Source organism: Strix aluco, chromosome 13 (assembly GCF_031877795.1).
Source record: "Strix aluco isolate bStrAlu1 chromosome 13, bStrAlu1.hap1, whole genome shotgun sequence".
NCBI lineage: Eukaryota > Metazoa > Chordata > Aves > Strigiformes > Strigidae > Strix > Strix aluco.
Window position 1 is genome coordinate 5,602,874 of NC_133943.1, and position 19,141 is coordinate 5,622,014.

The 19,141-nt window shown below is 44.5% G+C and overlaps 1 protein-coding gene across 1 annotated transcript in view; it reads right to left on the reverse strand.

Annotated features, from left to right (window-relative positions):
* The window catches only part of RASGEF1C (RasGEF domain family member 1C), an 83,510-nt gene that overhangs the window by 22,376 nt on the left and 41,993 nt on the right, over positions 1 to 19,141 (reverse strand). Inside the window, exons 2-6 of the mRNA XM_074838482.1 lie at positions 12,453 to 12,635; positions 10,698 to 10,820; positions 7,998 to 8,135; positions 2,639 to 2,851; positions 427 to 501 (exon numbers count right to left, since the gene is read on the reverse strand). Coding sequence (XP_074694583.1) covers positions 427 to 501; positions 2,639 to 2,851; positions 7,998 to 8,135; positions 10,698 to 10,820; positions 12,453 to 12,635 — 732 coding nt within the window. The remainder of the gene's footprint in view (positions 1 to 426; positions 502 to 2,638; positions 2,852 to 7,997; positions 8,136 to 10,697; positions 10,821 to 12,452; positions 12,636 to 19,141) is intronic.

A 19,141-nucleotide genomic window follows, 5' to 3' on the forward strand; every position in this document is an offset into this window, starting at 1 on the left:
AGAGAAGAGTATGTTGATTCATGACGCACTGACTCATTACTGTGGTGTCTGGGCACACACTACGAGCATTACATCACATCCAGAGTCCTTACGCCTTCAGTGCTGGGAACAGACATTCCCTGGTTGTGTACAGCCACAAGCCATCTGCCCTGGTCAAAGCAGGTTAGGAGGAACAAGCCAGGAAGCAGAACATCAGGGTGCTGGCCAGTCTCAGACTAGGACATACTCTCACCAGCAAGGAATGGCAATGACCTGCCAGTGCAAGCTCTACCAACAGGTCCCATCCTTGCCGTGACCATACAGGTCATCAGTTGGCCTGGCCACAGTCAACATGTGCCCCAGGCCCTGCTCTTATGGATCTCATCACATCAGTTCATCTAGAACAAACAGATTGCAGGAAACACTTTGCATGTGGACAAATCATACCTTGGTGCCATCCAGAGGGTCTTTGTGTACAAATGCCTGCACAAACTCCTCAGGTCCAATGTGACTTAGCCTTTCCTATTAGAGTGGGGGAAAAAAAGAGAGAGAGGAAGAAATAAGAAAGCACCCCAGAATCTCTTCTGTTTCTCTTGGTAAGATATCCCCATTATCTGTCAGCTCTGAATGGCGTTACTGAACTGGTAGACAGCCAGCTAGCACCAGACATTAAAATTCATAAGAACAATTAGAGTTATTTCGGCAGAAAGAAGAAAACGAGAATAAACTGTCTCATTACTGACAAGCCACAGTAAGAGCCCTCTCCACTGTGCAGAGAGAAAGGCGCTGGACACACAAGGACCCATCTGGGAGTCAGCAGACCTCAGTTCTGTGCTTGGCGCTGCCACAGACCTGCTGTGGTCCAGCATTACTCAACAGCCTTGTTTGCCAGCTGTTAAAGGCTGTGATCTGGCAACCATAGCCATCCATTGCTCATCTGCACACACAGTGCCCTGACCCTGCCTCCCTACCCAGCGAAGCCTAGGTGATGCCCTGGGGTGGTGGCTCTGTGCCGCTGGGGAAGGGAGGCACTGAAGATACATGTGCTTACATTAAAGGCGTTGCTTACACTGTAGAGTGTCCCAGGTGTTCACCAAAACAAAAGTCAATAAAGCATCCAGATCTCTCTCAGTAAAAGACAGGCCATCTCTACCAGCTCCTGAACAAACCTGGCAGTTCCAGCCCCACCACTGGCCTTCTTAATAGGCTTTTCAATTCCCTTAAACACGTTTATTAGAAAAAAAAAACATTTTCAGTAGGTTGCGGGTCACAAAGGTATTTCAGAGGAGGTATTCTGGAATTCCTACAGCCCAAACTTAGGACACTCAAGCAACAATAAAATCAATGGTAGTTTTGCTTAAGTGAAAATTTTATGGCTATTCCCATGCTATTTCTCTTGGCTTCTCACCTTGCCACCGATAACTGTACAGGACTCTTACTAACAAATAACTGTTATTAAACAAGTAGCAAATAATTCTTACTAACAAATAAGCATCAGACACTTTTAATGCAGAGGAGTTGGCGTACTGGATGCAGTAAGTGAAAGAGAAGGTAGAGACCACCAATTACAGCGAAGTGGAATGAAAACCTCTGGCTGCATCAGTTTTAGAAGTGCAGTAGTGCCCTGGTTACAGGGAATCCCCCCTTGGAAGACAGTTGTACTGTGGAGGGAAAGAAAAGCAAGAGAAGAACTCCAGGCAAAAGGATTTCTCCTCTCTGGCTTAAGCTATATAAAGCAAAGAGAGACAAAGTTACATGTTCTGAAAACTAACCAAGGTGAGATGATGATCCTAAATTTGGGGTTTCTGAGCTATTCCACTTCTTGACAAATAGAATATCAACTACCTTCAGAATTCCCAAGGCTAATTCCATGATATTCACTCCAATCCACAGTCCATTTCATAGTTGGTTTTTCCAGCCTTCCTCTCAAGGACGAACACTGTCTACAGGAGGACAGGCAGCAGGGAATCATTACAGCATCAAGAGATCTGCAGATGGCAGCAATGTTTTGTTTTCCTGTGAACATCCAGGAGGTCTACGTGGAGGACCTGAACCTGGGAGAAGGGTGTGCAGCACAACAGCCTGTCCAGCATCTTGGTGCTGCAATTGGAGCAATTACCATCAAAAGCTTGTTTGAGAGTGGACTGCAGTCCAACGAGGGAAACAGCAGGACTTCGTGTGGGTGGTATTCCCACACCCTTCTATGTCCATGCACAAAGTCCCAAAGGGAAGAATGAAAAACACATCAGACAACTCAGACGCTTTGTGTATCTGTAGGAATGGACCTGAACTGTTAAAATTTCTTCCAAATTAATAAAAGGGCTAATGACCAGCCATTTCAATAGCACCTTCAGGCTGTGGGGCTCAGAGCACCTTACAGAAGTGAGAACCCCTTGACTTTTCTGGGACTTGCATTTCACAAATAAACAAGCTGAAAAAGTGAAGTGACCCACCCCAAGATGCACAGGAACACTCTGATATACAGCTTGCTTCCCAAGCATCTCTCAACCTGTCAAACCCTGCCTCCTGTGCAGTGCTGATACAGCACAGGATGTGCTGCAGCAGTGCAGACATTTTTTGGTTATGTCTGGAATACTTAGCAGCTGATGGCTTAAAATAATATCTCTGACTGCAGAAGTTGGGAACCATTCCCACTTACCAGCTCCACATGTGTCAGCTGCTGAGCCAGAGTGTAAGGGTCACTGCAGACGCTCAGGATTTCTCTCTGAATTGACGGAGGTTTACTTTTAAAGGCAACCAGCTTATCAGAGACAGCAGCACTGATCTTGACAATCCCTTCTTGCCCATGGCTGAGGGTTGCAAGCTTCTGATTCAGGGTTTGCAAAAGCTGATTCATCTTCTTCCAGTAGGCCTGGAGAGACAGGGAGAGAAAGAAACATAAACCACTCACAAAACTTGACAAAGGAGTGTTTTTATGCTGAATTTTCCCTTCTGCAAAATACTCCTAAGCCAGCAACAGGTTACCATTTTATTTTCAACAAGCCTATTTCAGAATAACCAGTTGGCTTAATTACAGTTCTGTGCTCTGGACCACAGAAACAGACTGCAGTCAAGAGAAGAGGCAGGCAGGACTGGTGGGTTGGGCTGGCACTGATACTCACGTATTCCTGCCAACATCAGGATCAGAGGAGAGGTAATGCTACAACATGAGTTACTGCAGCTTTCTGGAGCACAGCAGCATTCGGTACCTATCCTTTATGTCAGCTATGTGTTGGCTGAGAACTCTACCTGTTAGTGGTGCCTAGTCAACTCTTATTTATTAGGAATGAGAAATGTTTCTAACACTACGCTCTCCATCCTTTTGAGCTGAAAGTAGAAGCATGCTGCTACTTGCTACCCAGTTGGAGTGGTCTGAGCATTGTGTTTGAGGATTTCGTATCCAAAATGTTAATCACTACTGAAGGAAGCTCATATCATATTCCAAGCACAGCCATGTGCTCAGCAGGATGATCATTACTAAGTTGCTCAGGTTGTTCTCAGAGCTGGAGCAGCTCTTTACAGACAATAAGTGGAGCTGCTGGCCATGGAGAATGGGCAGAAAGAAATGTCTTCAACGGTCACTTGGGAAAAGACTTTGCAGGCTGGCCTACTACCAGCTCCTCTTCCAGCACAAAGACACACAGTGGAGAGATCCTCCGGCTGCTCACAAGTGGAATAACTCCTCACTCCCCATCCAAACAGAATTTAGTAATGTCAAGTTGCCAGTAACATCAGTTTGTAATCTGTCAGTGTGAAACCAGAGCTGGCACGGAGCCCTCTTCTGTTACATCTGTACTGCGCAGCAGATGTGTACCCTGGCACCCTCCACACAGTCCTCATCATCGCAACAGGGACTTGGCCGGATTGTGCCTTCCCATGAAGGCCAACACACACCTGTGTCACATCCCAAGCTGGACACCACCCAAGTGAAGTCTTGGGAAGTACTCCTGAATCCCATGGTTTAGATCCAGCCTTCGTCTGCTTCAGACTTTTGTAGACTGTGTATAGTCTTCAGTGTCAAGCGCTGACAGCACCCATGTTTTAGGTGTTCAAGATACCAAGTGCTCTTCTCACCTACACAGGGTCCCATCTGCACACTGGAAGTAGCATCTACTACTACTTCACAGTGAAGGGTATCATGCTTATGTCTACCCTGCTTCCATTACAGTCTGAGGCTGGAAACCTTTAGAACATCCCAAGTGCTTCAACATTTGCTGCAACACTTTGTATCTTTCATACAGGTTTTCTAGCAGAAGGTTTCACATTGCTGAGGAACCTCTCATTTCACTCAAGGAAGATGCTCTCAGGCTGGGCTGGAACACGGGCCAGATAAGCAGGATGTAGTCAGACTTTTTTGCAAAATAGAGCTGATAAGTCTGAAATGAAACAAATACCTAGAAGGCTGGAGGGACTTGTCTTGAAGAATGACAACACGTGTTTTATTTGGAAGCAAATCACACAGGAGGAGTGAAAATTGAGTAAGGAAGATGTTAAAAAAAAAAAAAAAAGAAAAGAATTTTTAGAAAATAAAAAACCCATTCTTTTGGTTTTCATCTGTTCCTGATGTATACTAGCTCCAAGCAAGAGACACTACTGGCCTTCTTCATGTAAATCCTCATTCAAACAGATGGTCACACTTTTGATTTACAAAGACTGCTGTGGACCCAAACCACTGACCACCATCTAAATATTTCTCTGGTTTACATCCAGGTGTGTTTGCAAACCTCAGCATAGCTTATGAAGTGCTATGAATAGAATGTTATTTTTTAGTGGAAACTCAAACAGCAACATATTTGGTATTTTGTGAACATATTTTGTAAACAGGGGAATTAATTTTGGGAGGCTGGAGGGCGGGCACAGCACTAATATCCGAGCTTTCTACTGAAAGCATAAAACATTTAGCTAAAATCTTTTAGCTGAAAACCCAGTTCTCTTTCAAAATGGAGTTTGGATGAGAAATCTTTGGACCAGCCATGTCTGTGCAGTATCAAATTCTTCACTGTTTGGATGAAAAGCCAAAAAGCAGCATAAAATTGCTTGAAAGACATGCATATTAGCCAATCTTTTAATAAATCCTTATCACGAGATCTAGGTTCACCTAGGTTTGTAGTGAATATGACACAAAAATACAGACAGTAGTAAACAAAGACTCAGTAAGCCAAACACCTAATCAAGAATTAAATAAGAGACACACTTAATGGACACAAAAAAATGATTCAGAAATTAGAGCTCTTGAAGAGACTCACTGAAAATCAGTTGGGTACACCCTTGCCTAGAAAGCTTTTCTGTGCATGTTGGGGGAGAAATTTAAAAAAAAAATAAATCCTGCTTTTGCCCTTTTAAAACCATTTCCTGCCTATGTTCACTAAGTGAAGACAGCATCATTCATTACCTTCAACATGCTGGTAATTATCCTGCCATGAAGTGACCCCCCATTGTACAGGGGCTGCATGCTGGACTCTATCAACCAATTTCACTTCACTGCCACATTAACAGTCAAAAGAAGCATACTACTGTTCAATATTTAAAGAAAATGTTTCGTTCTTAACTGGGAAAGTTCCTCTGAAGACAGCAGGCCTCAGCAGGTGGCTTAGGAACTCAAATTTTAATTAAAATTTCTAACTCTAAATGCAAATCACAGCACTTACTAAGAAATGCTTCTCAGCATGGACACCTTTATAAGCACATCACAGAGCCTTTGGAAAGTGGACTCTACAAGGACAGGAGCATACACTGCAGGGGAAAATCCTGCATTGACCTACATGGACTAGATGACCTCACAAATCTTTCAATCTTTAATTTCTATGATTCACAACAGGAACAACTTTCTTCCAAACAACTAACAGGCATCACCACTCTTTTGTGCTGTCCCTTAAAAAAGAAAATTTGCATTTGTAGGATATGAGCTGTTTCTTAAATTACTTTACTGATTTTGTTCAGGCATAAGTGACTGTCCAAAACCAGAATACAGTGCCTAGTAATATTTGAAAAACAATGATTTGAACCTAATCTAGTCTGAGGCCCCCCGGAGCACCCGTAAGAATTGATACACAGCTGTGCACACTCCAGAGCAGAGGTGCACCACTTGCTCAGGTTAGGCAAATAAACTATTGTTTTGTATGCAAAATGTTGATTTTTAGCATTTATGGCTCTTCACCAGGACAGCCACTGCTTTTCAAGAGCACCCGCAAAGCCCCTGTTCTCTGCACTTTTGGCTGGTTCCTTCTTTCCAGCGGGCATGATTTTGGTGGGTCTGTATGGTTTCTCTCACTTCAGATGCTGAAGGGCTGCAAAGCACCTTTCTTGGTGGTTGGCAGGAGAAAGTTCATTGCCTCTTACCCTTGAGGAAGAAGTTTTATTGCTCCTGCCAATGGAATCGAGGCCACCTTGGTTCTTTCTGATAGCCCTTTGTGCTCCCCTCACCTCCATCAAAGTGTCCCCATCCCACCCCTTCTCTCACACACGCTGGCCAGCCCAGTCAGCTGATCCATTACAGCCTGAAGATACCCCAAAAGTGCCAGCCATGATGCCAGCCCAGCCCAAGAGCAGCTGTTTCCATTTCTCTTGTGTTTCCAGTGGGTAGGAGGGTCCAATTTCATTCCCATTGTGCTGCAACCCTGCTGATTCCTTCCCTCGTCTCTCCACCCCTCTCTTTCTCAGCCTCATGGGTATGTGCTGGTTGTTCCACTGAAGTGCACCCATCTGTGGCCTGAAGCCAGGCCTTGATGTAGACAACGGAACTGAATTCTTCCACATCCCATGGTTAACCTAGAAGTAATTAGAGACTCTCTACGTACTATTTGCTCTTATTCTTATTATTTTCATGGACTGTGTGGTATTTTTTCATGTTTCTGAATTAATTTATGGGGTTCACCCACCTGAATTTGCAAGCAGGTCTGAGAGACTCCATTCACTGTGTCCTACTCTGCCACACCCATGGCTCACGCATATGAACACCAAGACCATAGAGCCATCTAGACTGAGTTTCTGCCCAGCAGGCCACACACCGCTGTCTTCTGTCACTTTCATGCTCCCAGAGAGGCTACATGTCCATAAATATTTGTATTTTCTTTAAATGTAAGGACCGTCCCTTGCTATGTCACCATATCAGCCAAACAGGCTGGATTCAACAGGAGCTATCGCAGCCCACAGATCCCCCTTTGACGGGGATTCCAGTAGCATTAGTAAAACGGTGATCAGGGTCTGCTGCTCTGTGCCTGCTCGCCTCCTGTCTGGTTCCCTGCTTTACAGTAGCAACCAGCCCAAGCATAATGCCTGTGAAATCTTCTACACAGGACAGGAAGGAGTAAGCCAAACCCTTGTTAGATTCACGATGAAAAAGATGCAAAGATTGTTTCAAAAAAATTACCAGATTGAAGACATGTCAAGTAAGGAAGGGAAAATTAGATTTTGGCACAGGTGAGGAAGGACATAAACAAATAGAGGTGAGACAAAAAAGGACCATGAATGCCCTTAGAGAAAGGAAGCCATCATCAGGTACCTTCAGGCAACTGATGATCTTTTTTAGCTCCCCAATGCTTGACAACTGCCTGTCTACTCCACTGCTCATTCACTAAACACCCTGGAGCACTTCTTGAGCCACTGCTTGGCCAGGATGGTTGGTCTCAGGTCACGATACTTCACTCTGCTAGACTATAACTTGGGAGATCACAGCTCTGTTCCTATTTGAATTGTGACCACCATATACAATCTATGTTACGCCTTCAGATCTTCTGTCTGTAAAATGGGAATGTTGTTATCTTACAATTCGATATGCAGTAGATAGATTCCACTGATCACTCCGATGTGTCCCCATGTCACTGCCACAGGAGTACCAAACTGAGAGATGTGGCTTTCAGGGAAGCTACTACAGGTTTTAACCACTAGAGGAGAACAAACCTGTGAGAGTATCCACGAAAAGGCATGGAACAGAATGTGGCAAAAGGAAGAAAAGGAGGAACCAAGTGGGAAAATGAACTTAACATCTTCACACAACATCCCAGGTCAGACATCCTCACCTCATCACACGGGGCTATCCTGTGAATCATGTCTTTCAGATGGCCAATCATCCGCTCTTCCTGAAAGTCATACGGGAATGTCTCTGTCCACTCTGTCAGCAACTGTAAGATTTTGGGTCCAAATTTTCTGATCCGAGCCTGAAATGGAAACCAGAATGATGGACAGTGATTGAAATGTGTTTCCTCATTAAAGTCTCCCAGCAAATATGTATGTCACTGAAGAAGGGGCCAGATTTTCAAAGAAGGCACTTAGGGTTGCACCTGCAAAATCTGCACGCATGCAAACAAATAGTGTGGTGCACAAATGATACCTTTTGGCATGGAAAATATACCAGAACTTCAATGCATGCACAGCTGCCTGTTTTACATGCAGATTCAAGTATTTTGCACACGCAGTTGGCCAGTTTATGGTTGGATGGACATTTTGTTGGTGCAACCTTTATACCTTTTTTGAAAACATCTGGCCTTTTTGTTGATTTGAACCATATGTTCTTCCCTTACAACCCTCCTACATTTTCATCCATCCCTGAAAAACTGATTGGAATGTATTTCTTGACCAACAAAGAGGCATTTTTTGCTTCTTTGCTTTCTGGCTGTATGAAAAAACTGCTAAGTGACCAGTGGCAGATGTAACATGAGAAAGAAAAGACGGACAAAACACCAGCACTTCAGTAACTTTACCTGGGCTACTGATAATGTTGCTCTCTTCCCACATGAGCTCAAGGTCATGATAGGACAAGGACACCCACTCACATAACACACAGCTGATGCCCACTTTACTTTTGGTGTAGATTAATCTGAGGATGCAGCAGTGGGGAATAGTCAGGAAGATATGGGGCAAGGAGGGAAATGTGGGGAAAGGCACCATTGGTGCATTAGTGTTATCTCAAAAGATGGCCAGTGCAGCTGCTTCCAAAGCTTTCATCCTCCATCATCCAAGAACATGTGAAAAGGAAATTGCGTTAAACAAACTGCATTTTTATTTACAGAAAACACAGACCAAAACAAATAGCCTTCTTCTGCATCCTACGTACCGTAGCTAAAGTGTACCCTGTAATCAGGAAAAATTATACTCTTGAGCTCCACAGCTCTCTGCTTTTCAACCAAGGTGGTTAAAATGCATATTTCAGCTTTCCACCAACAACAGGTTTCAATGAACCACATCTCTAAAAATAACTGCTGTCAGCTAGCATTAAGCTCACGCTCAAAGACCAGCAGGTGGCTGCTAAAGGGAAAGCTTTATTTGAAACTACAAAGGTCTGGGGAGACATTTGCTCCAGCTGTGTAAACTGCTATTACGATTTGAAGGAGAGGACTTTGTGCAAGTCACAGGACCCAGGGGATGGGAGGTCGCTTGTGTGCAGTTTCAGTCAGCGCCACTCTCAGAAACACAAAATCAGCTGCGTCCCACCAACTCTGTGTTACTACAGGCCAGTCCAAAATGCAGATTCACTTCAGGTGACTGGGAGTTCTTCATTATAAGATAATGTTTCTCATTTCTTGCAAAGCTGATGAGCAGTGACACTTGGCAATGCTTACATTTTAATCCTCCTAAATTTGCACCTGCCATCGCATCGAAGAACAGAACTCATCACACCTTGGAAAAATTGTTTTGCATGGTGCACCTCCTACAGGTATTTCTATTAATACCGACTGTATGGACAACACAAGGATCAGATTTCTATGCAGTCTGGCTGATCGCTCTCCATAGTGAGGGCAGCACTTGTTACTTGTGCAACCAGTTGCCTGGGCAAAAGCAAGCACATGTGGTCAGATGTTGGTGATTCAGTATTTGATGCCAAAAACACTGTTTCGAAGCTGGAAAGGCTGATCTTGAGAAATATTTCAGAATTTTGGGGTTTTTTGAAAGCTGCAACTAATGCACATTCTTCTCCCCTCCCCTGCACTGAAGATGCATCTCCTGCTCCAGGTGATCTACTAGACAGGTCTTCATCAATGCACCGGGCAGAGCTTGGGTGGAATCCAGCGGGATCCATCTCCACCGCAGTGTCTGTGGGACTGCCAGAGGATGCACATGTGTTGTTACACACTGTATCAGTCTGCACAGTCCCTAGGGCAAAACAGGAGGAGTGCCGAGGCAGTAACAGCTTGGCTTTTCTCATTCTGTTAGCTTGTCACAGCCTCACTACTGCTTCAACTCGTTCCTGGTGTGCCAGAGTGCGCCGCTCTGCAGCACGGCCGTGCGGACCATCCGTCAGCGCCGGCAGCGGGAGGTTAGTGGGTAGCTGCATGCTGTTACGTAGCGTTCAAAGTGACAGGTAAGGCCAAGAGGAAATATTACTGTACCAGAAGCAAGAAAGCAAAAGGGCAGACGCATTAAGTAAAAATGGGAAAGAGAGTGGTGTGTTGACATCTGCAGTTGACAGTGTGTGAGGTTTATGTCCTACCTCCTTGCATCCCGCAGGCTTCATCAGAGCCTTAAAGAAGGAAAGTCACCTGGGAAGACTGAGGCAGGGGAAAGGGAAAATTAGAAGAAGATCTGAAGCAACTAGTGCCTGGGGCACTGCTCTTGGACATGAATACTAGGATACCTCAGTGTCAGGATCACAGCGGCAACCATCATCCTTTATGAGAAAGTTTCATTCATTCCAAAGGGAGGCAAAGGACACACCCCAGAGCCCCAGAATTCTCTGTGCATTGAAAATACCTCACATTTTTCTGCTGTAAAGATAAACTAACCTTGTCCAGCACGGGGTCGTCCAGCCGCTGCTGCTCAATGCACTTGTGACAAACTCGGGACAAAAGCTCATGGGGTTCGATGAAGAGTCTGGAACTCAGCAGGAATGTAAAGATATAGGCTTTCTGTGGGAGAAAGACAAGCAAACCTGCTGTAAGCAGCTGCACAGTGGGTAATATTAGCCATAAAAGCCTCAAACTCCACAGTTTTTACACTTTCACTGGGACAGACCTTTATGTCTAAAAGACATAAGAATTCCTGACCCTGAAAATGAAACTGGTTACAGTGGGTGCAGGAGGCAGCAGCATCTCCTTCCTCCACAGCATCCACGTCCAGCCTTCGGTTGCTCAAACCCTGTACAAACATCCAGTGAAGCCAGTGCGTAGGTCATGCTACAGGAGTGAGCCCAGGTACGGGAGACAGCACCACCAGGGCTGCATGGAGGCCAGCAAAAGCAAAACGTGTAGACACTCAGGCGTCTCTGTTGTACTGAGTTGTGAGCTGCAGACGCCCCCAGATTAGTCACATCTTGCTATACCCCTGCAGGTCTCACCCAACTGGTTTTAAGGAATATTTCTTTTATTCTACTAACTCCCCAGAATTCATTTCCATCATCCAAGCCACATCATATGCAGTCCCGCAAGTGTGAAGCTGTGGAAAGCAGGCCTGTTGGATAAATCCCTGGATTATTTAAAGTATTCCAGCAGCGAATTTAAAATATTTGCATGAATCCTCAGTTGTTTGCATCCTGACCCCTCCTGGTGCCTGAATTATCTTCTTTCCCCCAGACCTAGCCATGCTCCTGAGCAGCAGGTATAATATTACATATCACACATTGCTTGATGAAAATCTCACAGCCTTATCTGTCCATTATTTTTATTGCCTTTCTGTTCTTTCTTTTTAATTGATATGCTTCTTTATTACTTATTTTTAGCTGATCAGAAACTGAGCTGCAGGTAATTTAAAATATACTGTCTGCTCTGCATTGATAACTTTTGTAGTTTTCTGAACTGCCCAGAAGTCAATGCTTCTCTGTGCTTCGAAACACAAGCCTTTCCATAGAGATAAATTAACACTTAAAAGTCTTCCAGTCAAGCTCCGTCCTGAATTCCACCGGGATGTGCAAAATCCAGTGAAGTCAATGGTTCACAGAACCATAAATCTGCTTCCAGTTTAGATCCTCACACTGTCGGTGAAGAAACACTGCACATTCACTGATGGAGCAAGGATTAGGATCTGGACTGTGCTGTCCAGTGACTGCAAAGTTGGTGTGAACGTAAGCCCAGGTAAATGATGAACCCATCAGAAGGAGCGTCTCTGTTGTCACTGAGGGAATGCTTTGCACAGGCAGACAAACCTGGATGACTTCAGCAGCTACTGGAATTCAGCTAATTTAATGCTAGTTCAGACTTGAAGTTTTTTGCTTCAGTCTTCATCTAAACCTCTCTGGGATGCACTGCTATTTTTGAAGTGCTCCAACTGCTATATCACCAATTCATCATCACCACAGCTTCTCCTCCCCCAACCCCCTTCTCTTATTTAAAGCCAGTATCAAGTTTGGGATCTGCTTTTTCATGGGAACAATTATAGAGCAGTGAAACAGCGTTTAAAACAACGCATCAGTTTACCAAGCTTTAATTGTATGCAGCTTTTAAATTAGCCCTCTTAATTCAAAATTTAACACATTTTCACTTTTGTGTAAAGTGCTGCCCCAATTCATCAAAATTAAACTGTTTATTATACTGTGAATTGCTTACTTCAGGGTAGTAATCAGTGGTAGGTATCAGATGCTGGATTAGAGCATCCAGAGATGCTGAGGTAAGGTTTCCATCCTGGAAGATCAGTCCTCCTTGTTCATCTTCTTTTGAAGTATGTAGATGAGGGCTGAAGCCACATGGGGTAAACATGCTGGTAGAACTCAGCGTTTGGGGCATGCCTTCCTACAACAGAGAGAAACTCAGGTCAGGGACAAGATCCATCAGATTCACAGCCACATCTGTCTTCTGGTTGATTTGAAAAACACAAGCCACTAATGAGAGCTTCCTGTTCACAAAATTAAATGATCCCTTCACTATAATCTCTTTTATTGTTGTCATTCGCAGATCGTGCCTGTGCGGGAAAACACACAGGAAAACAGGACATTTTGATTTATACTTTTGGGGCAGAAAGTGATGGCAGCTACTTTGGGCTCCCACCCCAATCAGGAGTGTCTGTGATGGTTCCCTTTTTGCTGCCATCCCTGGTCAGTCCCATGTAGGAGAGGCAAGATACTCGGGACTTGAATTCAGCAGGTTCCTGAGCTGTTCGTTTGAACCTCTGTCCCCCTGAGAATGAGGCAGGGAGAATTTAGGGTGAGAGAGGGAGATAAAAAGGGGTGCCACCTAAGGCTTGCTCAGGATGGACCTTCAGAAATGCTCTGTGGCTCCCACGGGACAGAAGAAGCATCAGAGTGAGTGACAGGGTAGAAGCAGGAGCAGAAGTCAGCTGGAGGAGGATGGAAAAATGAAGGGAGTTGGAGGGAACAGAGAGCATGGGAACTGAAGAAGAGATTAAAGAGCAAGGAAAAGAGAAATGAGGAAGAGGGAGAAGGCAGACACCTGCACTATTTTTGGAGCCTGAAGTTAGTCAGTCCTAGATCTATACTTAGGTACCAAATAAATGTTTCAAAAAGATCCTGAGCTCTCATCGACTTCACTAGAGATGCAGTCCTCAGCACATTTGAAAAGGAGGCCAGGCAAACTCAAGAGCGTGTAGCCCTGTTTCAAGCTCCCCGTATTTCAGTTCTCTGGGTTCTTTGGGTTGCATTCTAGGCTCCATCTCAATTTTGTGGCTTACAATCGGCTTTAAATGTTTCTTCTGCTGCGTAAAGTTGTTTTGTTCCTGAACTGGTGCAGGGGGATGACAGATTCTGCCTTGAGAGCTTTAAAGCATCTGCAGCTGCCTCTAAAATCCCCCCTAGAAGCTGCTCCACTCTCAGCTAGAGGCAATATTATAGGATGTGGACTGGGAAAAGAACAGTGCACGCTCACTCCCAGGACAGCAAATGCATCATCCAAAGCAAGGGACCCCTCTGTGACTTCACTATTTGCTTCTAAATTTGATTTTACTTCGTGCAAGGGAGGATGGGAAAGAGATGACGGAAGGGAAGAATCCTAGAAGCAACCTCTACTCCCCTGGAAGAACTTCTCCCAGGACTCCAGCTCTCCCTCCCGAGCTTAGCCCCTCTCTGCTGGAAGAGCAAGACCTGCACCCCACAGCCTGCTGAGCTGGCACCAACCTCCCATGTAGGAAAGCACAGGGCCCCACGTTGACACTGCCTGCTGCTACGCCTTAGCCTGCTGGTGCTCAGTCACAAGCAGTCAGCAGATAGGCCTTATTTTTTGATATCTTTCTCTGCCCTTTTCTGTATCCTGTTGCGTCTGCTTTTCTGCCTCTTCACCATCCCATACAACTTCAAAAGCTGCCCCATGGATTTGGCTTAAAAATTTGTGTTTGCGTTTCTCCCTCATGTATGTCAGTAGATGCACTGTGACCCAGACAGTCAGCTTGGCTTTAGTTACACGTACAGCATGTTGTAATTACTCCTGCAAAAGCATCTCTCTGCCTGGCACAACCCATCTACTCCCCCCAAGCTCAGGCTGCTGCAATGTGCCAACTCAGATCAACCCTGGGCGGCCAAGGATGAGAAGGGCAGCGTGCCTGTAAGCCAGGCAGGGTGTGAAGCCCTGGGAGAGGCTGGGAGCCGGGTCCCAGCACTGTGGGAGATCAGGCTTTACGAGGAAAACTTGGGTGACTTCATCCTTCAAAGGAGGGACCGTTCCGCAGGAGCCAGCGGTTTGGTTACTGTGGCTTATCTCCTTCTGAGAGGCTCACACGGGCTGGGAGTGCGGGCTGCCTCCGTGATTTGCAATCAAAGGAAAAGAAACCAGAATGTCAAAACCAACAAATTCCCGTCTTGACTGAAAAATAAAATAGATGTCAGGGATTTTAGTTTAGTTTAAAGACCAGAGTATCCATCTGAACGTCATCCCGGCCAGAATGGAAGTTGAAGTATCTAGTTTTAATGAATGTGCAGATGTGCCTGTTAATAGGGCTCCAAGAGCAAGTAATTGCTGCTTTTTGTACACAGCTCAGACTCTGTGTAGTAAATGGGAAGGACTGCCAAATCCCATTTGTTACTTCTAACACACTCTATGTTACATCTTGTTTCTATGGCAATAATCCCAAGAAGGATCGTGTGTCCATATAGATCAGGAAATAAATCTCGTGGACATATATCTGTCTAGATGAGGAAAAGAAAAAGTTAAAACAGCTGTGAACTTACAGGACACATCCTGGTTTCAGCGTAAAACAGAACTCAAAGTATTAATTTATTCAGTGCAATCCCTCACCATCAATGCCAGTTTTATTATCAAATAGAAATGTATCTAAACAGGATATTGCCTGAACTTTTGTATCTCATTACATGAGAAATCTTGCCGAAATACATAGTAATGCTTCTTCAGAAAAAGTTACCTTTTTTTTTTTTTAAACTGAATAAAACCAGCTGTACAACTGTCACCGAAACATCCCTCCTGGGTATTGTTAAGAAATTAAATTTGACTTTTTATTATGAAGTTCCTGGTCTAATCTCAAGTTTTTGGGCAAGGCCCGTGTCATATCTGAGCTGGTGCTGGTTGCCACCGAAGATGACCTGAAGGTTTTAACTTCATGTCTTTTTGCTCCTTGTTAAACGATACTGTTACATTCACAGCAGGATGAAGGCCAACTGTACAGAGATTAAAAATCTCTTGCACTACTAAACTTGGTAATAACTAACATTAATATTTGGCAGACAGGAACTGAAGACAGCAAGTTCTCTGACCGCAACACCTAATTTCTTTTTCTGTTCATGCAATTTCCAAAGTACTCTTTTCAAAAGTACTAAATAGAAACAAGATCTTGTTTTAAAAGAGTTCAAATGTGTGATTGCCTGCAGTAGGTAGAAAACAAGGTTATGCTGTCAATCACTTGCAGAATACAGAAACAACAAGGGAAGCACTGAGAGAGGAAAACAAACAAGCAAACAACCTCAAGGAGATTTGTCTTACTGTACCGACAGTGGTTTGGATGATGGAAAAGGTACACAGTGTAGACAGAGCCAGACCCTTCTCAGAAGGGCACAGTGACAGGATGAGAGGCAACACCCCCAAGCTGCAGAAGGGAAATTCCAGTTGAACGCAAGAGAAAATCCTCCCCTGAGCACTGTGTGAAATTGGAAGAGGGGCCAGGAAAGGATGTACAATTTCCATCCTGGGAGATTTTTAAAACTCAACTAGACAAGGACCTGAGCAACCTCAGCAAAATCTGAAGTGAGCCCTGCTTCAAGCAGGAGCTTGGACAAATGACCACGAGAAGGTCCCTTCTGATTAACTTTTCTGTGATTCTAACACACATCTTTCTCCTACTGTTGCAGTATTGCCCCATTCTGGACTTTCTAATATAAACCATAGCAAGTAAAAACTGACTCCAGATCATTAGATATTTGTAAAGAAGTCCATGTTGGGCGTAAAAACTTTTTTCCAGTTTTTCTGGAAACAATAGCTCACATGTGGTAAAAATGGCCCAAAACCTCACTTGAAGACCACTTGGACTGAACCTGAAGTCAGTGAGATTTAAGTATGTGAAAATTCAGCAGGTAAGTGCTTCTCTGAACTTTAGTCCAATCCAACACACAATGTTTTGCTGTTCCTCTTGTTTCAGAAGGAAATCAGACGCCAATTTTAACTAAAATTTGCAGGATGATAGAGAGATCTCAAAAGCTGACTTCTTCCACATGCCATAGCGCTGAGCGGCTGGTAGAGGAGAAAGATCCAAATTAGTGACCTTCTGGGCAGAGAGCAGCAATATGAGCTGACCCGTTACTGGACTCAAGAGGACTTACATGGAGGTGAGAGACCTTACAAATACATCAGCTGAGGGAACGGCATCCACCAACCTTGCTAAGTTTGGGGAAATCTAATCATGAAAGAAAAAGCCTAACTCCCAAGTTTCACAAGTTCTGCTGCTCTTATGTGTACTAAGACCTAGAAATTTCCACGTACTGGAGGGCTGGTGCCCAGACTTTCCAAATAGATACACACTGGTCCCAAAACCAGACTTCATGCTTGTGGGTTCAGAAGGAGCAGAGATGCTTTGCTAACAGCACACAGGCTCTGGTGGCATTGACAAAGGTAAAAATATAATGTGTGCCTTGAAAAACCACTTTGATAAATGGTGCTCTGGAGAGTGCTACTGGTGAGGAGATCTCAGTGAAAGACAGGCTTCCACACCCCGCCATGCAAAATGACTGATGATACAGGTGGCTGCACACATACAGCATTTAAACTGTCTCTGTGCTCTAAAGGACTGAGACCTGGAGATGTGAAAATGTCTCTGCACCAGTTAAAAAAAAGAAAAAAGAAAATTCAAGGTCAGAGTGTTTCTGGGACTGGTCTCCATTACACAGGACCTCCCATGTGGGAGAAGGCAGGGCATGTGGCTTCTTCCTTGCCTACAGAAAACCAAGGTAATAAAATAGAAGAAAAAACAGACTGGACTCAGCAATGACATCTGCACAAAGGCAACATAAAATGCTATTGAGCTGGTACGGTAGCATTTTGCATTAATTTTACCAAAACGTTATCTCCACCAGCAGTGGCACAGTGCAATCAATAATCCCAGCTCTGTGCAGGTGGTGCTGAGCAAAAAGGCACAAGAAAGGTCCCTCCTCACTTGTTGGGGCACTTTGCAGTAAGGTGTCCTCGTGACTCTCTAGCCCCAAGAATGAGGAGGACAGCAGTGTCACACTGGATCATAGTGGGCTCCTCAATGCTCTCCCAGATCTTGGGGTTGTGCGTTCAGCCAAGGATTCTCTGGTTGGTAAATGCAACAGCTCAAGCAACAGCTTGTTCAGCTGTGGCTTTTTTGGATGATAAAGGTGGGTTTGCTGGAAGTGAGCCCATTGCCACTGCAGACAAAATGCACTTCTGGGGTGTTATGGTAATTACTGGAATAGGGAATCTTCTCCTGCCTTTATTTCTACATCTACTCTTTTTTTGCAATTCTTTCATTTAATCATTCATCATTCTTGGCTTTTATTGGCTATTACAAAGTGCCTTTTCTTGATATGTTTTTAATACATTTCATATGTTCATAAGATTGGGAAAGAAATTAAAAAATAATGGCAATACACTGCTTTTTAATCTTTCTCCACTGGCCAGGACAGCTCAGATTCCAACAGTGATGAAAACAGGCAATCCATAGACACTTCTCACTACAAATTATGCTGCTTACACAAAAACATTTAAGGACTCAGTTCCCTGAGCCAAAGCATGAAACCAAAGGATCACCAATGCTTGGGAGAAAAGCCACCCACAAACTATGCACCTATCTACATCTGCGAGTGCCCTAAAACCTCTGGAAAACCAGTGCCCAAACCTGGAAACTGAGCAGGGCATGGCTTAAAGAAAGGACTGCCTAACCATGCACATAACATGGGCCCACCAACCCTGCAGCAAGAGAGGTTCAGTGTGCTGGAGGATGGCAAACAGGCTGCCAGCTCTGCCTTCCTGGTGCCAGCCAGGTGACCTGCAGCAGAGCCACGAGGGTAAATACCCCACCAGCACTCCCCAGCTCCACTGCCTGCTGTTACAAATGTCCCCATGGCAAGTACAGTTAATGCTTACGTGGACATGAAATGTTCAGGAAACATTTAATGTGTTTTTCAGTGGCTTTGATGTGATAAGTGTTTTATCCTTTATCAAAAACTTAATCATGCTGTTTACTTTTGATCTTCATTTCATCTCTGCCTTCCATCTGCTCTGCCTCTCTCAAGGGGAAACAAGAGCTAGTACCATGTGACGAATGGAGCAGGGCTGCAGACTTATCTTCCCACCCACTTAACTTTCAGATTAACAAAATAAATAAAACCCTTCCCACTTCAGGGATGAAAGGCACAAGCTTTTGACAACCTCCCACCAGAATTACAGGAGCTAGAGAGGATGGTAAGGGAGGGTGTGGAGGCTGGGGTGTCCATCTGTGCCATGAGGGAGGTTCCAGTTTCACTCACTGTCCTGACTGTGACAGTGGGCTCCTCCGTACAAGAACTCAGGATGTGCAAGTTAGTGCTCAGTGAGCATGAGCAGGGAATAAATCAAGGGTACGGGAGACTCAAGGTCAAGCATAATTTGGCAAGTCACAGACTTCAACAAGTATACCTAATCTAGAGTGAGTTGGACTGGTTCTTACTCCCATCCAGGAACAGAGTGGGAGATGTCTCCCATCCCATCTCATCCTGTAAAAGTCTATTTTGACTGAACTTTCACCAAAACCAGAGTTCAAGGAAATTAAGATGGTTCACACTAAAACATTTTGGAAAAACATCTTGGAGAATTCTTGGCCAGTGTTAGTAACCAAACCTATTATC